This window comes from Chiloscyllium punctatum, chromosome 38, assembly GCF_047496795.1.
Source record: "Chiloscyllium punctatum isolate Juve2018m chromosome 38, sChiPun1.3, whole genome shotgun sequence".
Lineage (NCBI taxonomy): Eukaryota > Metazoa > Chordata > Chondrichthyes > Orectolobiformes > Hemiscylliidae > Chiloscyllium > Chiloscyllium punctatum.
In genome coordinates, this window is record NC_092776.1 from 2,705,055 (window position 1) to 2,728,888 (window position 23,834).

General features: G+C 41.2%; 1 protein-coding gene across 4 annotated transcripts in view; it reads right to left on the reverse strand.

The window, feature by feature from the left end:
* The window catches only part of add3a (adducin 3 (gamma) a), a 276,962-nt gene that overhangs the window by 106,434 nt on the left and 146,694 nt on the right, over positions 1-23,834 (reverse strand). For all 4 annotated transcript variants that reach the window (XM_072557054.1, XM_072557056.1, XM_072557053.1 and 1 more), the window contains one exon: positions 15,908-16,112. In XM_072557054.1, the coding sequence (XP_072413155.1) occupies positions 15,908-16,102 (195 nt within the window). In that variant the 5' untranslated portion in view covers positions 16,103-16,112. The remainder of the gene's footprint in view (positions 1-15,907; positions 16,113-23,834) is intronic.

Consider the following 23,834-nt stretch of genomic DNA (forward strand, 5'->3'; position numbering starts at 1 on the left):
AACTCACTGACTCCCACAGTTACTATACATCCTTACACCTCGCTTCCTGCGAAGACTCCATTCAATTCTCAGTTTCTTTGCTTCTGTTGCATCTGATTCAATTTTTCCAGCTTCTACAAGGTATCCTCCTAAATGTCAATCTTCTTTCTTAACAAAGGATTCTCCACCACTGCAGTTGACAGGGCCCCTCAGTGGTGTCCCACCCATCTCTTGCATTTCTGACCACACTCCTCTTCCCTCCCACAACAGTGATAGGATCCTGAGGTAAAAACAATGACTGCAGATGCTGGAAACCAGATTCTGGATTAGTGGTGCTGGAAGAGCACAGCAGTTCAGGCAGCATCCAAGTAGCTTCGAAATCGACATTTCAGGCAAAAGCCCTTCATCAGGAATAAAGGCAGTGAGCCTGAAGCATGGAGACATAAGCTAGAGGAGGGTGGGGGTGGGGAGAAAGTGGCATAGAGTACAATGGGTGAGTGGGGGAGGGGATGAAGGTGATGGGTCAAGGAGGAAAGGGTGGAGTGGATAGGTGGAAAAGGAGATAGGCAGGTAGGACAAGTCCGGACAAGTCATGGGGACAGTTACTGAGCTGGAAGTTTAGAACTAGGGTGAGGTGGGGGAAGGGGAAATGAGGAAGCTGTTGAAGTCCACATTGATGCCCTGGGGTTGAAGTGTTCCGAGGTGGAAGATGAGGCGTTCTTCCTCCCAGGCGTCTGGTGGTGAGGGAGCAGCGGTGAAGGAGGCCCAGGACCTCCATGTCCTCGGCAGAGTGGGAGGGGGAGTTGAAATGTTGGGCCACGGGGCGGTGTGATTGATTGGTGCGGGTGTCCCGGAGATCATTCCCTAAAGCGCTCGGCTAGGAGGCGCCCAGTCTCCCCAATGTAGAGGAGACCGCATCGGGAGCAACGGATACAATAAATGATATTAGTGGATGTGCAAGTAAAACTTTGATGGATGTGGAAGGCTCCTTTAGGGCCTTGGATAGAGGTGAGGGAGGTGGTGTGGGAACAGGTTTTACAATTCCTGCGGTAGCAGGGGAAAGTGCCAGGATTGGAGGGTGGGTTGTTAGGGATGTTAGAGTGATAGGATTCTGCTGATTCTCATTTACCATCCCACCAGCATCTACATCCAAAGGAGCATTAGCCTTCATTTCTGCCAATTGTAGTAGCTCCAAATGACACACATATTCCCCTCCCCTCCCTTGGCAGCATTCTGGAACCACCATTCTCTGGAACTCCTTGGTCCACACTTACTTCATTTCCAACACCTCACCACACCCCCAGGCACCTTCTCATGCAATCGCAGAAGGTGTAACACCTGCCCATTTACTCTTCCTTCCTCACTATCTAAGGTCCCAGACACCTTCCAGGTGGAGCAGCAATTAGCCTGCACTTAACTCAATCTAATCTTCTATATGTGCTGCTCACAATGTGGTCTCCTCTATGAAACATGGACTGGGCACCGCTTTACTGAACACTTGCGTTCTGTCTGCAGAAATGACCCTGAGCTTCCAGTTACCTGCATCTTCAACACACGGTTGTGGTTCTGTTCGCCGAGCTGGGAATTTGTGTTGCAGATGTTTCGTCCCCTGTCTAGGTGACATCCTCTGTGCTTGGGAGCCTCCTGTGAAGCGCTTCTGTGATTTTTTCCTCCAGCATTTGTAGTGGTTTGAATCTGCCGCTTCCGGTTGTCAGTTCCAGCTGTCCGTTGCAGTGGTCGGTATATTGGGTCCAGGTCGATGTGCTTATTGATTGAATCTGTGGATGAGTGCCATGCCTCTAGGAATTCCCTGGCTGTTCTCTGTTTGGCTTGTCCTATAATAGTAGTGTTGTCCCAGTTGAATTCATGTTGCTTGTCATCTCTGTGTGTGGCTACTAAGGATAGCTGGTCATGTCGTTTCGTGGCTAGTTGGTGTTCATGGATGTGGATCGTTAGCTGTCTTCCTGTTTGTCCTATGTAGTGTTCTTCCTCTTTTTGCAGTTCTGGTGTGCTGCAGTGTGTTGTGGCCCTTTTGAACAGTGTCTTGAAGAAGAACACCTCTACAATGTATTCACCAAAAACGGATATCCCTGCAATTTATTCAACAGATGCTTAAGGGAAAGACAACGGAATGAGGACATGCCACAACCCAAAGGACTTGCCACACTACCATACATCAAGAACATTTCTGAACTGACAGCCAGACTACTACGACCACTAGGACTCATAACAGCATACAAACCAACAGCCACTCAGACAACAACTCATCAGGAAAAGGAACCGATACCCAGCATGAGCAAAATCAACGTAGTATACAAAATCCCATGCAAGGACTGCACAAAACACTACATCGGACAAACAGGAAGACAGCTAACGATCCGCATCCATGAACACCAACTAGCCATGAAACTACACTACCAGCTATTCTTAGTAGCCACACATGCAGATGACAAGCAACATGCGTTTGACTGGGAAAACACTACTAATAGGGGACAAAACATCTGCAACAAATTCCCTGCTCGGCGAACAGAACCACAACAATGAGCATCCGAGCTACAAATCTTCGCACAAACTTTCAACACACTACCATGTTCCCTGGCCAACATCTGTGTCCTGGCTTGCTGCAATGCTCCAGCGAAGCTCAGTGCAAGTTAAAAGAACAGCATCTTGTTTCTTGCTTCAGGTCCCTGCATGGTCACCATTAGCAGCTACTGATTGTCCGAGGCTGACCTCTACCCATTTCTTTGTCTGCCCAATCACTATTCTCTCTCTCTCTTCACCTATCATTTACTCCTCTCCCCTCCACCCAGCTTCAGCCTTTGTACCAGCTTCTCTCAACTACAATCAGTTCTGAAGGAGGGTCACTGGACCTGAAGTGTTAACTCTGCTTTCTCCCCACAAATGCTGCCATACCTCCTGAGCTTTTCCAGGAATTTCTGGTTTTGTTTATTCCCCACTTGCCTGGATGGGTGCAGCTTCAACAACATTCAGGAAACTTGACAACATCCAGGACAAAGCTGTCTGCTTGATTGGCATTGCTTTTACTCCCTCAACCAATTCATGCTCAGTAGCATCAGTGTCTACAATTTACAAAATACATTGCAGAAATTCACCCAAGATCCTTGGACAGCACCTTTCATACCTATGACCACTTTGGTCTAAAAAGACAAGGTCCAAGCTATTTACCATCCTGATTTGGAAGTATGTCGCCATTCTTTATCTGGGTCAAAATTCTGGAATTCCCTCCCTAATGTCATTTTACCCACAGCACATGAACTGTGGTGGTCAAAGAAGGCAGCTCACAATCACCTTCTCATGGACAACTGGGGATGGACAATAAGTTGATCACTGACACCAGCAAGAAAAGGAGGGAGCATGCTCCTATCTACATCAACAGAGCTAAGGTGGAGAGGGTCGAGAGCATCAAGTTCCTAGGAATGATGGTACCCAACACATCTATCCTGGTCCTCCCATGTAGATACAACAGTTAAGGCGGCACAACGACGCCTCTTCTTCCTCAGAAGTCTTAGGAAATTCAGCACGTCCATAAGGACCCTCACCAACCTTTACAAATGCACCACAGAAAGCATTCTATCTGGATACACAATAGCTTGGTACGGCAACTGCTCTGCCCAGGACTGTAAGAAACTACAGAAAGCTATGTGCACAGCCTAGACCATCACGGAAGCCAACCTCTCATCCATGGGCTCTATCTAGAGTTCTTGTTGCCATGGAAAGGCTGCCAACATCAAAGATTCCTCCTACCGTGGTAATACTCTCTTCCATCAGGCAGAAGATACAGAAGCTTGAACACACACCAACAGGCTCTAGAACAGCTTCTTCTTTGCGGTTGTTAAACTGCTGAATGGACCTCTCGAATTTCAATCTAATGTTGACCTTGCTTTTGTGTACCTCATGTTCAGCTGTAACCTTGTATGCCTCCCTCTGTCTGAACACCTTGTATGCTTCCCACCTGTCTGTATGTCTGTGTTTGTTATGATCTGACTCTACTGCTCGCAAAACAAAACTTTTTACTGTACTTAGGAACATGTGACAACAATAAATCAAAACAAAGTTGGCTGGCTAACTAGCAATGCCCATATCCCATGAGAGCATAGAAAAAAAAACTTGTTTAAAAAATGGCTTTGTACCTTAGTTTGAAAGACTGCTACTATTCTTTAAAGCAGTATTTATGGATAGTTGATGCAAACAAACAGCTAAACAGAAATCAACATTTCCAGAATAGTCCTCAACTGACCCTAGAGGAATCATAAAACCCTTTAACAACAGTTTAATTTTTTCAGTTGGGTTGTCCATTGTAAAAACAACATTATAATGTAGGAGCCCTGGAACAATAAGGTTTGGGAGACCCACAAATTGCAACCACCTTTAACAATCTATGGAAACGTGGTCTCTCAAAAATGCTCTAAAACTTATTAAGCTTCCACAAATAAGATGTCCAAACAAGGGCTGATCAGTAGTTTTTCTCAAATTTCTGACAACTCGTTATTTGGGAAGGGATTCATTCCATAGACAAAAATCTTACTTCAGCAGGGAGTAGATCCTTCAAATGCAAATATACACTAATCATGATAGAGCTTTATGTAACTAGATTAGAACACAGCAAATTTTGGAACTACATTTGACCAGTAAACATGATTTAAATGAATGCAAACACTGCATATCATTTATCAGCTGGCTGAATTTTTAATTAATCCAGTGGCATAACAGCAGCAGTCCGAATTTTCCCATCAGTTAACTATTCTCAATAAATGCTGGCCATTTTCAAATCACTGCTAGTTATTAGTTCTTCTTTACACAATTGATTTAATCAAACAGCAGAGGAATGAAAGATAACTCAAGCTTTTGTTTTCCAAACATCATCCCACAATGTGATGTTTGTAGGCTCAAAATCATTAGCACTGACGTTAAAACCTATAAGGAAACAGGTGTACAGGCAGATAGAGTTATGAAGTTGGACTACAATTATGGTGCTCAACTGGACTATCATTAAATAAAAGATATTAGTCTAACTAGATTATAGTTAAAAACAGATGCCATCATGCTCAGTGGCATAGCACTTAGAAGTAGGAATAAGCAATTTGGATCAGTGAGCCTTCTCTACTATTAAATAAGATCATGACTGGTTGTGGCCTCTGCTCCATTTTTTGCCTGCAGCTTCTAATTCTTGGTCCCTTGTCCACGTGCATACTGTAACCCTTGGTTCATAGGCCAAAGTTATATTTTGTAGCCTCACGATTTCTTACTTGATTTTTCATGTGCTGTCATTTCAAAACAGCGCTATAGGCTTTTCAACTCAGGTGGGTCAGGAGTTGCTAATACATCTATACTTCAAAACGCATCAATTTCAAATTGGCAAATTTCAAAGTTTCACAGAATGGCTGAAAAATGGTACCTTTTTAAAAAATTTAAGACAGGGAGAAGTTAGGGAAAAGAAGAGGTTTTCAAAACAAATGCACACTGCACCGTATCAAAGACCATAGGGTGACATGATGGCTCAGTGGTTAACACTGCTGCCTCACAGCACCAGGGACCCTAGTTCAATTCCACCCTCCGGCAACTGTCTGCGTGGAGTTTTCACGTTCTCTCAGCATCTATGCAGGTTTCCACTGGGTGCACCAGTTTCCTCCCACAGTCCAAAGATGTGCAGGTTAGGTGAATTGGCCATGCCAAACTGCCTAGAGTGTTCAAGGATACGCAATTAGGAGCATTAGTCATGGGAAATATAGAGTTACGGGGAGTGTTGGTGTGGACTTGTTGGGCCGATTGGCCTGTTTCCACACTGTAGGGATTCTGTGATCACCATCAAATGCCCGTGGAAGGGATGTTCCTTATTGAATACCTCAAGTTTATCTTTGATGGCATGTAGAAGCACACAGATTCATCTCAAACTTGTAGGAACAATGGTAAATGTGCAACATTTTAATTGATAAAAGAAACTATTACAGAATCACAAGAGCAACAGCATAAAATGAAAAAAAAAAGGCTGATCAAGTCTATTCCTACTCTCTGAAAAGATTTACTTCTAAGGTTCTTTCCATGGCCAACAGTTTTCCTTCAGGTGCCCAGTCTATCTGAAAGTCACGAACAAATCAGCCTTCTCCATCAGTTCAGACAATGCATTCCAGTATGTAACCACTTGCTATGATAAAAGTGTTTTTCCTTGTCACCTTCGGCTTTTTTGTCAACCACCTTAAACCTAGGCCTTACCTTCTGTCTTTTTGCTGATGGAAGAAGTTTGTCACCACCTGCTCTGTCTGGATCACTCATGCTTTTCAAGACCTCTATCAAATTTGCTCACAATCATTTCTTCTTCAAGAAACTGCATCTCCAATCTTTTTGAATACCCAAGTCCCTAACCACTAAACTCATTCTCACAAATCTTTTCTACTCCTCCTCCAAAGCCTGATATCTTCTCTAAAGAGTGGTGCCCATAACTGGATACACCAATCCAAATGAGGTTAAGCCAATGTTTTACAAAAAGTTCATCACAGCTTCCTTTTATTTGTTTCTATTCTTTGTCTGTAATCATTTAACTAGGGTTACCACATCTGTTTTGAGCACTGCAAATTGCTTTACTGCCTTCACAGAGGGCCCCAACTCGTCGGTCCTGTATCCTCTTCATAGAGCATAGAAGAATACAGCGCAGAACAGTCTCTTCGGCCCTCGATGTTGTGTCGACCTGTGAACTATTCTCAGCACATCCCTCTACACTATCCCAAAATCATCCATGTGCTTATCTAAGGATTGTTTAAATCTCCCTAATGTGGCTGAATTGACTACATTAGCAGGTAGGGCATTCCACCCCCTTACCACACTCTGTGTAAAGAACTTGCCTCTGACATCTGTCTTAAATCTATCACCCCTCAATTTGTAGTTATGCCCCCTCGTACATGCTGACGTCATCATCCTAGGAGAAAAACGTTCACTGTCTACCCTATCTAATCCGCTGCTCATCTTGTATGTCTCTAACAAATCCCTTCTTAGCCTTCTTCTTGCCAATGAGAACAGGTTCAAGTGTCTCAACCTTTCCTCATAAGACCTTCCCTCCAGACCAGACAACAGCCTGGTAAATCTCCTCTGCACCTTTTCCAATGCTTCCACATCCTTCCCGAAATATGGCGACCAGAACTGTACACAATATTCCAAGCATGGCCGCACCAGCGTTTTGTATAGTTGCAGCATGATATTGTGGCTCTGGAACTCAATCCCTTTACCAATGAAACCTTACACTAGCAGGTAGGACGGCACAGTGGTTAGCACTGCTGCCTCTCAGCGCCAGGTTCAATTCCCACCTCAGGCGACCCTGTGTGGAGTTTGCACATTTTTCCCATGTCTGCGTGGGTTTCCTCCGGGCGCTCTGGTTTCCTCCCACAATCAAAAAAAAATGTGCAGGTTAGGTGAATTGGCCATGCTAAATTGCCCATAGTGTTAGGTGAAGGGGTAAATATTGGGAAATGGGTCAGTGTGGACTTGTTGGGCCGAAGGGCCCGTTTCCACACTAAGTAATCTAATCTAATCTAACACACTGTATGCCTTCTTAACAGCACTATCTACCTGGGTGGCAACTTTCAGGGATCGATATACATGGATACAATATTGATTACAGTTCTGGTTACCCCATTCCAGGAAGGATGTGGAAGCATTGGAAAGGGTGAAGAGGAGATTTACCAGGATGTTGCCTGGTGTGGAGGGAAGGTCTTATGAGGAAAGGCTGAGAGACTTGGGTCTGTTCTCATTGGAAAGAAGGCAGCTAAGGGGGGGATTTGATAGAGACATACAAGATGATCAGAGGTTTAGATAGGCTAGGCAAAGAAATACTTTTTCCTAGGATGATAACATCAGCTTGTATGAGAGGGCATAACTACAAATTGAGTGTTGAGAGATTTAAGACAGATGTCAGAGGCAAGTTCTTTACACAGAGAGTGGTAAGGGGGTGGAATGCCCTACCTGCTAATATAGTCAATTCAGCCACATTTTAACAATTTTTAGATAAGCATATGGATGATTTTGGGATAGTGTAGGGGGACAAGCTGGGAATAGTTCACAGGCCAACGCAACATCGAGGGCCGAAGGGCCTGTTCTATGCTGTATTGTTCTACGTTCTAACAGCACTATCCACCTGGGTGGCAACTTTCTGGGATCTATGTACATGGACTCCAAGATCCCTCTGCATATCCACACTACCAAGAATCTTTCCATTTACCCATTACTATGCCTTCCTGTTATTCTTCCCAAAGTGCATCACCTCACATTTAGCTGCATTGAATTCCATTTGCCACCTCTCAGCCCAATTCTGCAGTTTATCCAAGTCCCCCGCAACCTGTGTAACATCCTTCCACACTGTCCACTATTCCACCAACTTTAGTGTCGTCTGCAAATTTACTAATCCATCCACCTATGCCTGCGTCTAAGTCATTTATGAAAATGACAAACAGCAGTGGTCGCAAAACAGATTCTTGTGGCGTACCATTAGTAACTGGACTCCAGGCTGAATATTTTCCATCAACCACCGCTCGCTGCCTTCTTTCAGAAAGCCCGTTTCTAATCCAAACTGCTAAATCACCGTCTATTCCATGCCTCTCTATTTTCTCCAACAGCCTACCATGTGGAACCTTATCAAAGGCTTTACTGAAGTCCATGTACACCACGTCAATTGCCCTAACCTCATCTATATGTTTGGACACCTTCTCAAAAAACTTGATGAGGTTTGAGAGACACGACCTGCCCTTGACGAAACCATGTTGACTATCTGAAATCAAATTGTTGCTTGCTAGATGATTATAAATCTGATCTCCTATAATCCTTACCAAAACCTTTCCTACAACAGAAGGAAGATCACTGGTCTATAATTATTTGGGTCATCTCTACTGCCCTTCTTGAATAAGGGCACAAACATCTCCAATCCTCCAGTCCTCTGGTACCAAACCTGTAGATAATGACGATTCAAATATCAAAGCCAAAGGCTCTGCTATCACCTCTCGAGCTTCCCAGAGCTATTTCGTTGACACACCTTTCCACTTCTTTCAAAATGCATCATATCTCACTTTCCACATTAAATTTAATCTGTTGCCTCTTCTCCCATTCTAATGTCCATACCCTCTTGAAGTCAAATCAGTATTCTCCTCAGAATTCACAATTTTCCTTGGTTGACTGCAAATTTTGAAACCGTGCCAGATATACCCGAATCAAAGTTAATATATATCAAGGAAAGTGGTGGTCCTGGAAAACATAATTATACCTTCCCCAGTCCCAAAAAGAACAACCATTCACTGTTTAACTTGGCACACTTAGAAACTCCAGAATGTCAAAGGCAAATTGCATTTAACTAACTTGAACAAGTTTTTGTTTAGATAATAACAGTTTAATGAAGGTAACAACAAAGCTGAAAAGATATTATTTCATTGGAAGCATTTCACTCGAATGATGCTTCGTATTGAGAGATAGACATATCAACAAAATCTAAACTGGTTGGGACTGTACTCACTGGAGTTTACAGGAATGAGGGGTGATCTCATGGAATCACACAGGATTCCTAACAGGCTGGAAAAGGTAAATATTGAGGAGGTACTTCCCTTCATGGGACAGTCTAAGAGCAGAGGACATCGTCTCAGAATAAAGGGGTGTTATTTTAGGACTGAGATGAAGAGGAATTTCTTCTCAGAGTTGAAGGCGCTTGAAACTTCTATCCCTTCAACTCTGTGGCAAGAGTCATTGTGTATATTTAAGGCTGAGACAGATTCTTGATCAGTAAGGGAATCAAAGCTATGGGGAAAGGACAGGAAAAGAAACATGAAGAGTTTTGAATCAGCCATGATCTTACTGAAAAACACAGCAGGCTCAAAAGGAAGTTGCTGATTAGGGAATACAACCTCTAAGATTTCCAAAAAGATGGACAGATTTTTAGACATTAAAAAAAATAGAAGAATAAGATAGAACACTGTGGCAGAAAAAAAAACAAGGAAGGCAGAACACAGTTCTACCTTTGTACTCTGCTATCTGTCACTCTTCCAACTGCCACTGGCCCATTTACTATGCGAGATTCAACTTTGCTGTGACTATTGGTTGGTACTTTCTCAAACAGATGAGCAAAAGGAGAAGGCCAATCAGCTCACTGGGCTGAACCTGTTTTGCAATCAACAAGTGGGATTAAATTGATCGTAAATTTAAATATATTGGATGAGCTTTTATAAAAGATTTTTAAAAAACATAGCAAAGCCACATTAGATGCTTAAAACTTAATTTTATTTCATCTCAACATAAAAATATAGAAAACAGGAACTGGAGTAGGGTCCTTCAAGCCTGCTCCACCATTCAACATAATCGTGGCTGATTATCTAGTCAGTGCCCCTGTTCCTAATTTAGTCGCATTCTCTTGGATCCTTTAGCTCTAAGAACTATATCTATCTCCTTCCTGAATAGCAACACGGTAGTTCCGTGGTTAACACTGCTGCCTCATACTGCCATGGACCAGGTTCAATTCCAGCCTAATTGTCAGTGTCTCCTCATGTCTTGCATGGGTTTACTCCAAGTGCTCTGGTTTCCTCCCACAGTCCAACGATGTATAAGTTAGGTGAATTGGCCAGCAAAAAATTGCCCCATAGTGACCAGGAATGAACAGGCTCTATCTAGTCTACTGCATTCACTACTCACAATGTCGTGTCCTCTAAATTGGGGAAACAAAGCGTAGACTGGGTGAATGCTTCGCAAAACACCAATGTTCTGTCCACAAAAAAATACCATGAATTTCCAGTTCTTGCCATTTCAACAGACCACCTTGTTCCCTGGTCAACATCCGTCTCAGGCTTGCTGCAGTGCTCCAGCAAAGCACAGCGCAAGCTGAAAGAACAGCACCTCATTTCTGCATGGGAACTCTACAGCCTTCTGGACTCAATAACGAGTTCAACAATGTTAGGGCTTGAGAGACCTTCTCCCAACTTCCACACAACAGACCTTGTTATGTTCTTATTTGAAAGAGAACGCATACAAAGTGGCCAACACCAGCAGCTACCTCGAAGACTGGGAAAACTTTAAAAGGTTAACAGAAAGCCACAAAAACAGCTATAAAGAAAAGTAATATAGAACATGAGAAAAAACTAGCACAGAATATCAAGACAGAGAGCTACAAATTCTATAAATCTATAAAACGAAAAAAGAGTGGCTAAAGTAAACTTGGTCCTTTAGAGGATGAAAAGGGGCATTTAATTATGATATGATGAAATGGCTGAGGCATTGAACAGATATTTTGCATCAGTTTTCACATTGGAGGACACTAATCACATGTCAGAAATTGCCAAAGAGATGCAGGTTGGTGAGGACCTAGAAACAATTACTGCTGAAGGGATAGTGTTGGCCAAACTAATGGAGCTAAGGATAGATAAGTCTCCTGGCCTTGATGGAATGCATCCCAGGGTACTAAAAGAGATGGCCGGAGAAATAACAAGTGCATTGGCGGTAACTTTCCAAAATTCGCTAGACTTTGGGGGCAGTTCCAGCAGATTGGAAATCAGCAAATGTGACACCACTGTTTAAAAAGGGAGGTACATAAAAGATAGGGAATTATAGACCAGTTAGCTTAATCTCTGAAGCAGGAAAGATGCTGGAGTCTATTAACAAGGAAGAAATACAAAGGTATCTTACAAAGATAGAAATTGTCCTGCTGGACAGACACAGCATGGGCTCATGAAGGATAGGTCATGCTTAGCAAATCTTTTGAAATTCTATGGAGATATTACGAGCAAGGTGAACAATAGGGACCCAGTGGATGTGGCGTCCCACGATTTCCAAAAGGCCACTGACATGGTTCTGCACAAGAGGTTGCTGCATAAGATAAAGATGTATGGCATTATGGTTAAAGTATTAGCAAGGATAGAGGATTGGTTGATTAACAGGAAACAGAGTGGGGATAAATGAGTGCTATTCTGGTTGGCAATCAGTAACTAATGGTGTGCCTCAGAGATCAGTATTGGAACTGCAATCATTCACAATTTATTTGATGATTTGGAGTTGGGGATCACGTGTTGTGTGTCAAACTTTGCAGATAACATTAAGATGAGTGGCAGAGAAAGGTGTGCAGAGGACTATGAAAATTTGTAGAGGAACATGGATACATTGAGTGAGTGGGCAAAGGTCTAGCAGATAGAATACCATGTTAATAAATGTGAAGTCAACCATCTTGGTAGGAGTAACAGTTAAAAGGATTACTATTTGAATGGTAAAATGTTGCAGCATGCTGCTATGCAGAGGGACCTGCAGACCATGTGCATGAATCACAGAGGTCTGCAGGTACAACGAGTAATTAGGAAGGCAAATGGAATTTTGTCCTTCATTGTGAAAGGGACTGAGTTTGAAAGCAGGGAGGTTATGTTGCAGCTGTATAGGGTGTTGATGAGGCCACACCTGGAGTACTGTGTGCAGTTTTAGTCTCCTTACTTGAGAAAGGATGTACTCTCACACTGGAGGGGGTGCAGAGGTGGTTCACGAGGTTGATTCCAGAGTTAAGGGGGTTGGCTTATGAAGCCAGACTGAGTGGATTGGGATTATATTCATTGAAATTTGGAAGAATGAGTGGGAATCTTATAGAAACATATAAAGCTATGAAGGGAATAGATAAGATATAAGTAGAGAGGATGTTTTCACTGGCAGGTGAAACTAGGACAAGAGGGCATAGCCTCAAGATTAGGGGGAGCAGATTTAGGACTGAACTGAGAAGGAACTTCTTCACTCAGTCTTGTAAATTTTTGGAATTCCTTGCTCAGCGAAGTTGTTGATGCTACTTCAGTAAATGTTTTTAAAGCTAAGATAGAGCTTTTTTTTGAACAAGAAAGGAATTGAGGGATACGGTGTACGCGAGTAAATGGAGCTGAGTCCATGAAAAATTCACCATGATCTATTGAATGGCGAAGCAGGCTTGAAAGGCCAGATGGCCTACTCCTGCTCCAAGTTCTTATGCTCTTATCACATGATCTGCTATTACACACAAGTCATTGTTAGCCACTAATAGTCCCCACTAGTAGCTATTCATTCACCTAGGCTGATTGTTATCCATTCCATTGAAACGTAAGGCATAGGAGCAAACATTAGACCATTCAGCCCATTGCGTTTGCTCAACCTTTCAATCATGGCTGGTAAGTTTCTCAACCACATTATCCTGCTTTCACCCTATCACCCTGGTCTCCCCCCCCCCCCCCGATACTCTAGAACCTATTTCAGCCTTAAATAGACTCAATGAGCTGGCTTCCACAGCTTTCTGTGGCAGTGAATTCCATAGATTCACCACTCTTTGACTGAAGGAGCGGCTTTTCTCCATTTGCAAAGGTCTTCCCTTTGCTCTAAAGGTATGCCCTCGGGTCCTAGTCTCTCCTACCAATGGAAACATCTTCCCAACATCTACTCTGACCAGGCCATTCAGTACTCTCGCTGTTTCAATTAGATCCACCCGCTCCCGCTCATTCCACCCCCCCTCACCAAACCTTCTCCACTCCAACTATAGATCCAGAGTCCTCAAACATTCCTCATATGTTCAGCTTTTCAATCCTGGGACCATTCTTGTGAATCTCCAAACATGTTCCAGAGCCAGTACATCCTTTGGGGCCCAAAACTGTGCACAATACTCCAAATGTGGTCTGACCAGAACCTTATAGAGCCTCAGAAGTACATCCCTGCTTTTATATTCCAGTCTTCACAAAATAAATGCCACCATTGCATTCACCTTCCAAACTACCAACTCAACCTGCAAGTTTACTTTGAGAGAATCCTGGACGAGAACTCCCAAATCGCTTTGCACTTCCAACTTCTTAATTTTCTCCCCATTTAGAAAATAGTCCATGCCTCGATCTTTCCTACCAAAGTGCATGACCTCTCACTTTCCCACATTGTACTCCATCTGCCACTTGTTTGCCAACTCCTAAACTGTCCAAATCCTACTTCAGCCTCCCTGCCTCCTCAATGCTACCTGCCCCTCAAATATCTTTGTATTGTCAGCAAAGGAAGCCAGAATGCCCTCAGTTCCTTCATCTAGATCCTTAATGTATAAAGCAAAAAGTTGTGGTCCCAACACTAAGTCTTGCGGTATACTTGTCACTGGCTGCCATCCTAAGAAGGACCCTTTTAGCCCACTTGCTGCTTTCTGCCAGAGAGCCAGGCTTCTATCCATGCTAGCAACTTGCCTCTGACACCATGGGCCCTTATCTTACTCAGTAGCCTCTTGTGTGGCACCTTGTCAAAGGCCTTCTTAAAGTCTAGGTAAATAACATCCCTTGGCTCTCCTTGGTCTCACCTGTTCATTACTTTGCCTGTTCAAGTGTTCTTCTCACTCTTAACAAAATGTTAGCTCTGATTTCTCTCCACAGATACTGCCAGATTAGCTCAGCTTTTCCAGCAATTTCTGTTTTTGTTTCTGATTTCCAGCATCCACAGTTCGTTTTCTTTTTGTGGTGTTAAAAAATAATCTGTTTTGCCTGGGAGATAACTATATAACCTCAATTACCTCTGGAGACCATTTTCCAATGTAATTAAATGGAGCCATTTGGAGATATTTTTAACTTATTTTCTGCACAATGGAATGGCTGGAAAGGTACTGAAAGTGCTATGACATGGTGATAAAGCATGCAACTAGAATAATATTAACACTAGGGACTGTGTGCCACCGAGAGACTGGGACTTTCTCCATTGGTTTGGGTTCGTGAGACCAGGGCCATGGATCTTCCCTATTGAGGACTGAGGTTTGAGGAGCGGTACTGTAGCAACTGAGATAGAGCTCTGAGTGCTAACTATCACCCAGGAGTGCCTGATGGGAAGAAGGCAATGAGACTTGACTGAAAAAAACAAATGCTGGAGGTCACAGCAGATCAACGAGCATCCATGGATAGAGAGCAAACTAATGTTCTGTTGCCACCTCGCTATGATATCCAATATTTATTGTTTTCAGTGCTGATTCCAGAATCTGCAATAATTTGCTCCTACATTGTGTAGGCAATGAGACTAGCTTGTTGAATATGTCAAAAGTAGTTCAAGTTAATAGATTCACTCATTATTTTGCATACATCTAAATTAGATTATGATACTATATTTGCTCTATATCAAAACACATGTATTGCTTTCAGCTGAACATTACAATCATACAGGAGGACCATGTTCAGTTCTGACCTCCATATTACAGAGCAATACAGAGGTATTGGAGAAGGTGCAAAAACAGATTTTAAAAAATAATGATGAAACTAAAGGTTGTAACTATCAACAAATATGGAATCTACTGGGGCTTTTTTCTATAAAAGAAGAAATGCTGGAAGTTGAACTGATAAAAGATTATGCAGGGGTTTGATAGGTAACATGTAGAGATCATTTTCATTGTGGGCAATTCTAACACTAAGAATCCTAAATATATTCAGTCATCAATGAAAGATTCGGGAGAAAGTTCATCACTCTGAAATGAGCAGAAAATGGAATCTGCTACCACTGGAAATGGGATACATGCATTTATTCAAAAGGAAGTCAAGTTCCTTCAGGGTCATTGGGTCAAATCCTGGAAGTTTGTCCTTGACCACATGCAGCAGTTCTAGACAACTCACCAATACCTTCTCAAGGTCAACTAGGAATGGCTAATAAATGCTGGCCCAGCCTGTGATGCCCATGTCCTCTGAGTGAATAAAGAAACTAACTTCATAGGGGAGAAAGGAACAAAAAGGTACATTGATAGGGTGAGAACGAATGAAATGGGGAGCAGACTTGTTTTCTGTGCTGTAAATTTAAATCAGTTAGTAGGAAACTATTACTTTTATCTTTTGCAAAAAGATAGTACAACATTTTAAAATAGTCTACCTCAATTTAAAGCTCCAAGAGACAGCTTTCTCAAGGAAACTCCATAAATTAAATCCAAGGCAATATCAATTCTTCGAATAGTACTTACAGGACTTTGCAATATTTGAGAAACACGCTTCCTTTGTTCCATCAGGTTGAAATCCTGTCGCAAATCTGGTGACATGTTTCTCTCACGAACATAATCAGAGTCATTTTCATTGATGCGGTCAAAATAGCTCCCTTTATGAATCTCACTGGGTGGGGGAGGGGAAGTTACTACGTCCTGGTTGGTATCACCACTCATTGTTTAGTATCTGTTAACATACAATCAAGAAACAAGTAGGTAGATAATACTATTGCACCAAAATCACAAATAAAAAGACACTTGAAAAAAAAAGCCCTCCAGTTTTGGTTTCCAACACAATGTCATAGATAATTAGGCCATCTTCCTTACATTACATTAACCGTTTAATTGCTTAATTCCCCCCACCACACAGTTGCTTCATTTAAGGCACCCAGCTGATCATCTTCAGCTGTGATTTCTTACATTTTTATTTCACCTATTTTCTTTTCAAACTATACAAGGATGTTATTATACACCCCTGAAGCAGATAGGACTTGAACCTGGGCTCCAGGGCTTTTATGGCACAGCGATAGTGACCCTAACACTGAACCAGGGTACTAGCAATAATTGGAAAATGCAATTGTAAGGGGGAAAAGGTGCAAAGAGCAGGACAGATAACCAGGAACAGTGGATTTTTGAAGGAATTTGATGTGGTCTTATACACACAATTGTTATGCAAGATTAGGACTCATGAGTTTGGGTGTAATACATCAGCATGGGTTGAGGATTGGCTAACAAACGGATAACAGTAGGAATAAACAGGTCATTTTCTGGACAGGTCGCAGCTATTTAGGTTTGACATCAATGACTTGTGAGAAGGGTCTAAATGCAATATGTGCAGATTTTCTGATGTTTCAAAACTAGTTGGGAAGGTAAACTGTGATGAAGATGCAAAGAGGCTGTGAAGGGAGACAGGTGGCAATATTACCAAAAAGAGCATTGTTGCTGAAGCTCGTGGGCTTGCACTCATCAGACAAATGAAAAAATATCAAATTCAGACTGATGGAGGTGGGCAAAAATGATGGTGTATAGGAAAAATGAGAAAAACATAAGCAGCAATTGTCAGTGAGGATATGATTAATGCATTTTAAAGCAGTAACAGATTCGAAGGACAAGGCAGATGATTGGTTTTGATGTTGAGGTTCAGATAGGATCGTATTGATTAGTGGAGTAGATTTGATACATTCTAGACTTACTTATCCTTCTATTTCTTAACACGTTATGGCTTGTCCAATCTATGAAATTTAGGTAGGGACAATGTTAAAATTGATGCTGAAATGGAAAGGAGTTTTAAGAAATATAGGGAAACCAGTGAACAGCACAGAAAGAGAAGATACTGTGGATGGAAAATGAATCCCAGGAGATAGTACCAGTTTGATTAGAAGACTGAAAGAATTATAATTAGTTTAAATAGGTTGGAACAGAAATCAGAAATTAAATTCTCATTTTTAAATGTAGTTGTCCTCCTCCAAATGATATGAATGAAACATGTTGCTACCATTTACTTCTAAATGGTGTTTGGTTCCACGCATGCTCCAAAGAAAATGAGGAGTTTGATTCAAATTTATACCAATATTCTTTCATCAGATTAGATTCCCTACAGTGAGGAAAGAGGCCATTTGGCCTGTCAGAGCAGATCAGGCAGAAGGCTCACTGGACCCGAAATGTAAATGCTGCTTTCTCTCCACAGATGCTACCAGTGGGCGGCACGGTGGCACAGTGGTTAGCACTGCTTCCTCACAGCGCCAGAGACCTGGGTTCAATTCCCGCCTCAGGCGACTCTGTGGAGTTTGCACATTCTCCCCGTGTCTGCGTGGGTTTGCTCCGGTTTCCTCCCACAATCCAAAAGTGTGCAGGTTAGGTGAATTGGCCATGCTAAATTGCCCGTAGTGTTAGGTGAAGGAGTAAATGTAGGAGTATGGGTCTGGGTGGTATATGCTTCGGCGGGTCGGTGTGGACTTGTTGGGCCGAAGGGCCTGTTTTCACACTAAGTATTCTAAATCAGATCTGCTGAGTTTCTCTGGCATTTTGTTTTTGTTTCAGATTTTCAGCATCTGTCGATCTTTGTCCACATCGACCCTCCAAAGAGTAACCCACCCAGACCCATTTCTTCTGACTAATGCACCTAATACTATCAGCAATTTAGCATCGCCAATTCACCCGACCGGCACATCTTTGGACTGTGGGAGGAAACCAGAGCACCTGGAGAAAACCCACGCTGACACGGGGAGAATATCTGTGTGGAGTTTGCACAGTCGTCGGAGGCTGAAATTGAATCTGGGTCCCTAGTGGTGTGAGGCAGCAGTGCCATCGTGCCACCATTGTATCTTTGATACAATGCGGTGAACACGGGATTCAACTGTACAAGAAATACTAATATCACCTTTCTAATCTATTATCTACTTTCAAATCAACCTGTTCAGAAATGTTATCACACATCTTCAGAAGCCTCGATCCCAGGCTCTTGTTTTTACGGGATGGACACTACCACTGAGCCACAACAGCCCTTTTCATGTGCAGTTGGTATTTCCCTCATCGAACTCCTCAGATCGATGTTTTTACAACTCTAGAGAAAGTGGGGCTTGAACGGAGGTTCAGATGTAAGGACATTATCACTACACCAATACAGCCCTTTTCACGTATTATTGTATTTTTCATCACCTATTTAGATGTATTAAGATGGAATTCTTGGACTTTAAACTGGATCTTCTGGCTCACAGGTAGGGGCACTATCACTGCACAAGGAACCCTTTCTAGTTATGGTAATTTTGTTATATAAGTAATTATTCAAATCAACCTATCTCAGGGATGTCATTACACACCCTTGGTAGGGACATTACCACTGTGCCACACGATCCCTTTTTATTTATTGTAGGAGTTTTTTTAAAACTTGAAGCCATAAGACTTCATTGTATCCCGAGTCAATGTTGAGGACTCCTGTGGCAAACTCTAGCTTCCTAACCCTGAATGTTATTTGCTATTTTCCAACCTATTGGATTATTCTAGAATGTAGGGAATTCTGGAAAATCAAATCCAAATGCAGATTATCACTATAATCACCCCTTTTAACACACAAGAAATTGCAGATTTTCAATTGCAGAGGATCTGCCCATATTTGATCTCATTAATTTCTCCATCACATTTTCACTCATGTTAATTATGTTACGTTTCTCAGTTCCCTTGATTCTTGGTCGCCCACAACTTCCAGTATGCACCACTCGTCTTCCACTGCAATAACAAACGTGATTTTTCTTTTTAAACCTTCCTAGCACTTCCTGTGGCTAACTGCACTGCTCTCAGCACTAACAGTTAGACTACAATCAAAGAATCTTGGATATGGAACATTCCACTCTCAAACCTCCTGCTGATAGTAAGCAAACGATGGAAGAGGAGCATTAGCTGGGACACTGGAGAACAAGTGAAAGAAACGGATTGCAAAAATTTATTTTACCAACATGAATACTCTAACTAGGCCTACAAAATGTTGACCATCAGTAGGAAAAGCTGATGCTTAACTTGCACATGATCTGAAGTAAATATTTCTACTTTTGGTTTGCCATATCAGCCATCCTTATAAAACAAACAAACAAACAAACAAACTGGAAGATACTTTGAAATCTTTTGAAGAGGAAAGACTCAACTGTTCAAAACAAAAACTTAGTATTTTGAAAGTATTTAGATATTAAGGTTAAAATGTACCGAACAGCATAACTTGTTTGTATGCAATTTCATTGTGGACAAAGACTAAGCAAATAATGGAAAAATCATGATTATAAACTCCAGGCACCTGGAATAATTCATATAAATAAGTTGTAAAGATCCTGGAAAAAACATAATGGACGTGCTTTTAAATATTCCTGCAGATACATTACTGAGGTCAACTGTTCACTTCACCACTAAGAATTGAAATATTTTGACCTCAAACTGAAGCAATTTTTCAAACAGCAAAATTATTAAATGACTTTTTAAAAATGTCTCCAGACATTTCTAAATTGACGGTGATTGCATTTTTCATTTCAGCTTGTACCGTGCTGTATACTGAATAATGAAAAGCTTCTGATAAACAGCTGTTTAAGAATGGAATATGAACTATTTTCAGTTCTGCAAACAGGTCATTTGGTGTATATGCTCTCTTACAATAAATACTTTGGGTCTACCTAACCAGCCAGACGGTTATGAAATTTGTGCGCTTCAATTATAAAACATTTAGCATTGCTGCAGTACTGCATGAACTGGTACTATTGCCAGCTGGCAATAGACTAAAGAGCTTTTTATTCATACACTAAACCAGAAACATTAGATAAAATTAACATTTTTTAAAAATCTCTCTGTAAATCAAGTTGCTTTAGTTGTAGTTAATTCTGATTTATTTCTGGTTTGCCAATACTCAAAATTGTTCACCTTTAGCTACCGCAGGAACAGTTCTTTTAAGCCTCAGGTTATATCACAACACTTATCACAATTCCTTTGTATATTATCACTTTAAAATCATTTTACAATTGCTTCTCAGATTCTACGGATAATGGCCTATTGTGCTGTTGTTATGCATCCCTGAAACTGTGGTATCTGCGTAGCTTTTATTCATTTTCAGAGGTTGATGTACGCTATTATACAGTCTATTAGCTATGAATGGATCATTCTCACAAACATGGACAATACAAGTCGAGAGCCAATGGTTCAGAGCAGTGCTTCGTTACTATTCAAGAGTTATAATGTTCGGCTTTTCGGAAAGCCCAAATTGCCCAGTGACAACAAACAGAAAAAACGACAGTAGAAAATCACAATCGAGATTAGTAGACGTCAAAAGAGGAGACTGGCTAAAGAAAAGTTACAACATCATTCTCACTTGACAGCAAAAGTATATTAATCCATAGAACTTGAGGCATGATTGAAATAACTCATGGCTTAGCTCTAGTTTCAGTATTCATCTTCCAAAACAGGCCAAGGTCAAGCAGTACTATAGTGCACAAAACTATTGGTGGGGTCCAGTTTCACTCAAGGCTTTGTTACATGATCCAGAATAACACACTTAAGTGCAGAATGGGGATGTCTTCCAGATGAGAATTTAAACCAAGGTTTTGTTTACTCTCTCAGTTGAATGTATTTTATCCCACAATACTATTTGAAAAGTAGTTCTCCCAGTGTCCTGGGAAATATTTATCCCTCAACTAAAACCATGAGATTGTCATTCCTGTATCTCACTGCTGTTCATGGGATCTTTTTAGAACACATTAACTACTGTCTACTTATGGCTGCTCATTTATAAAATAGTCAATCACATTTTTTAAAATTAAAAGTGCTTTGGGTATTGAAGTCATGAAAGATGATACACAAATTAAAGATTTTTCTTCAATTTGAATTACTTTGTTCTATCTCCCTTTTTGAATGTTATTGCATCTCAATAGACATAACATTTGTTATACCTTTATGAAACTAAAGGTTAAGGTGATTGAATGAAACAAGTTACTTTTTAAAATAAAAGGAGTGCAGGCAAAACTAAGATGAAGCTACTGCATATCCTGACAATTGGTCCCTCACCAAATGGAAAAATCTGTGCTTCAAAGCCTTCCTTTTCTCCCTACTGTCAAAAAAAAGGCATTTCCTCCTTGTTATAATTAGGCACTTTCAAAACAGAAAAGCCATCTAGACATATTTTATCATACTCGTTATTCAATGGCAATACTCTACAACAATATTGCTGAAAAGCATAAATCAACGTTACCAAGCACTCAAAATACATAGAAACAAGAAAATAATTCAGGACTAAACTGACAACTAAGTTCAGACACTGAGATTGCTGCTTAGTAGGCTTTTTCACTGTAGAAAAGACAACCAACAACTATGAGGTCAAACAAATATCCTTGTCTGAGTCACACAACCAGCTATCCTGGTCATTATGCAGAAGTATCCAAGATGCAGAAGTTACATGGTGTAAGAGTAGTACTTTCATAGAAAGAAGCACGTGAGAAATAGCACAAACACGGCAGTGAGTGAGAAATCAGGTTTGATAGTTCACACTTAAAAATTGTGCAATATACTCTCTGTCCTGAAGTTGAAAAGTGTTACGGTCAGTTTCGAGCATTACTCGCAGATAGAAATTTAGCATTGCTGCTGAGCCAGTTTGAACAAAATATTCGGGTTTAAAGGGGACACAAAATACTTGACATTGGGGCATTTCAACTTCCTACACCAATCATTTTAGTAACCTCAGTGAGCAGGAGGGGCAAAGAAGTAGTGTTACAACATGGGGTAAGCCCCTCTGCTAATTAAACCCGACACACAAAAGCTCACCTCATGCTGTAATTTGTTAAAATTTCGAGAGGCAAAGAACTGTCCCAGAGGTCACTATCTAAAGTAAAATTTAACAATTTTATTAAGTCCAAACAAGAACATTAAACAACTATCTACAACTCCTTTCTCTTAAACCTATCTTTTACCTCCCATTCTACAATATTGGTCCGATTTAAAAAAAACTGATAAAGATTTACAACAAAAAAAATCACATTTCAAAACCAGTCTGCTTTGTCGATCCACCTTTGTATATTTTCCTTTGTAGACTTTCTAGGTTGGCTTTTCTTTGGTCTTCTGGTGCACAACATTTCCTGTGGACAGGTGCCTTTCAGAGGGCTATTTGGCTAGCAGTCTATACTTGTTGGTATTTGTGGCAGTTCTCCTCCTAACTGTTGAAAATGCCTGGTTTTATACCCCAAAACATCGGATCATTTCATTGGTTTGATATCACCCCAAACAGTAAAATTCAAATTCATTTGGATTTTGGTATTTGGGGCATAATTTAAAGTGATTGGCCAACTTGAATTTGGTTTTATTCCATGGCAAAGCAACTCCAGCTATTTGTTTCAACCAAATGTTACATTTTCAAATTGTTCAACACACACCGTGCTTTCAGTCAGTCCTTGCTAGCTCCCTCTCTTGCTTAAAAGGTATAGTACACACCTACGCCTTCATAACGGTAGCAAATGAATAAAAAGGTACCAACTCCTATTAAATTCAACACAGTCACCACTGCTGATGATTCTACATCCTGTAGAACATCAGGTATGAAAGGTTAATTCACCAATGTAAGCTTGTAGCTTTTTCCGTTTGAACAGAGAAGGTTAAAGGAAGTCACAATTCTGACTCAGAAATTTGTTGTTATTCAGTGTCACCACAACGGCAATGTGGCTGTTCCTACAGTAAATAGACTGCAACTGTTCAAAACAGCAGCTCACCTTATCAAGGGCAAAAAAAACCTAAACACTAGCCCAAGTAGTGATGCCCACATTCGTAAATGATTAAAAAGGGGCGGCACAGTGGTTCGCATTGTTGCCTCTAAGCGCCAGGAATCCAGGTTCAATTCCCACCTCGGGCAACTGACTGTGTGGAGTTTGCACATTCTCCCTGTGTCTGCGTGGGTTTCCTCCCACAGTCCAAAGATGTGCAAGTCAGGTGAATTGGCCATGCTAAATTGCCTGTAGTGTTAGGTGGATTAGTCAGGGGTAAATACAGGGGTGCGGATTTCTCTTTGGAAGGTCGGTGTGGATTTGTTGGGCCGAAAGGCCTGTTTCCACACTGTAGATAACCTAATCTAAACTCAAATTTAGAAAGAATTTCCAAAACTACATTAAAAAAATGAAGACACACATCTATACAGAAATTTTCACAATCCCAAGATATCCCAAAACACTTTACAACCATTTTTGAAGCACATCACTGTTGTAATCTAGGAAAAGAGTGTATAACTACTTCCTACAAGCAACATAAACAAATTAACAAAAAAAACCAGAAGGTTATGAACGGTTTTGAATTGATTTGAATTAACCTTACTGTCAAATGAGTACAGTGAAGAGTTTATGAGTCGCCACTTACAGCACCATCTTAGGTACAAGGTACAGTTTCATCAGTTACAAGGTTA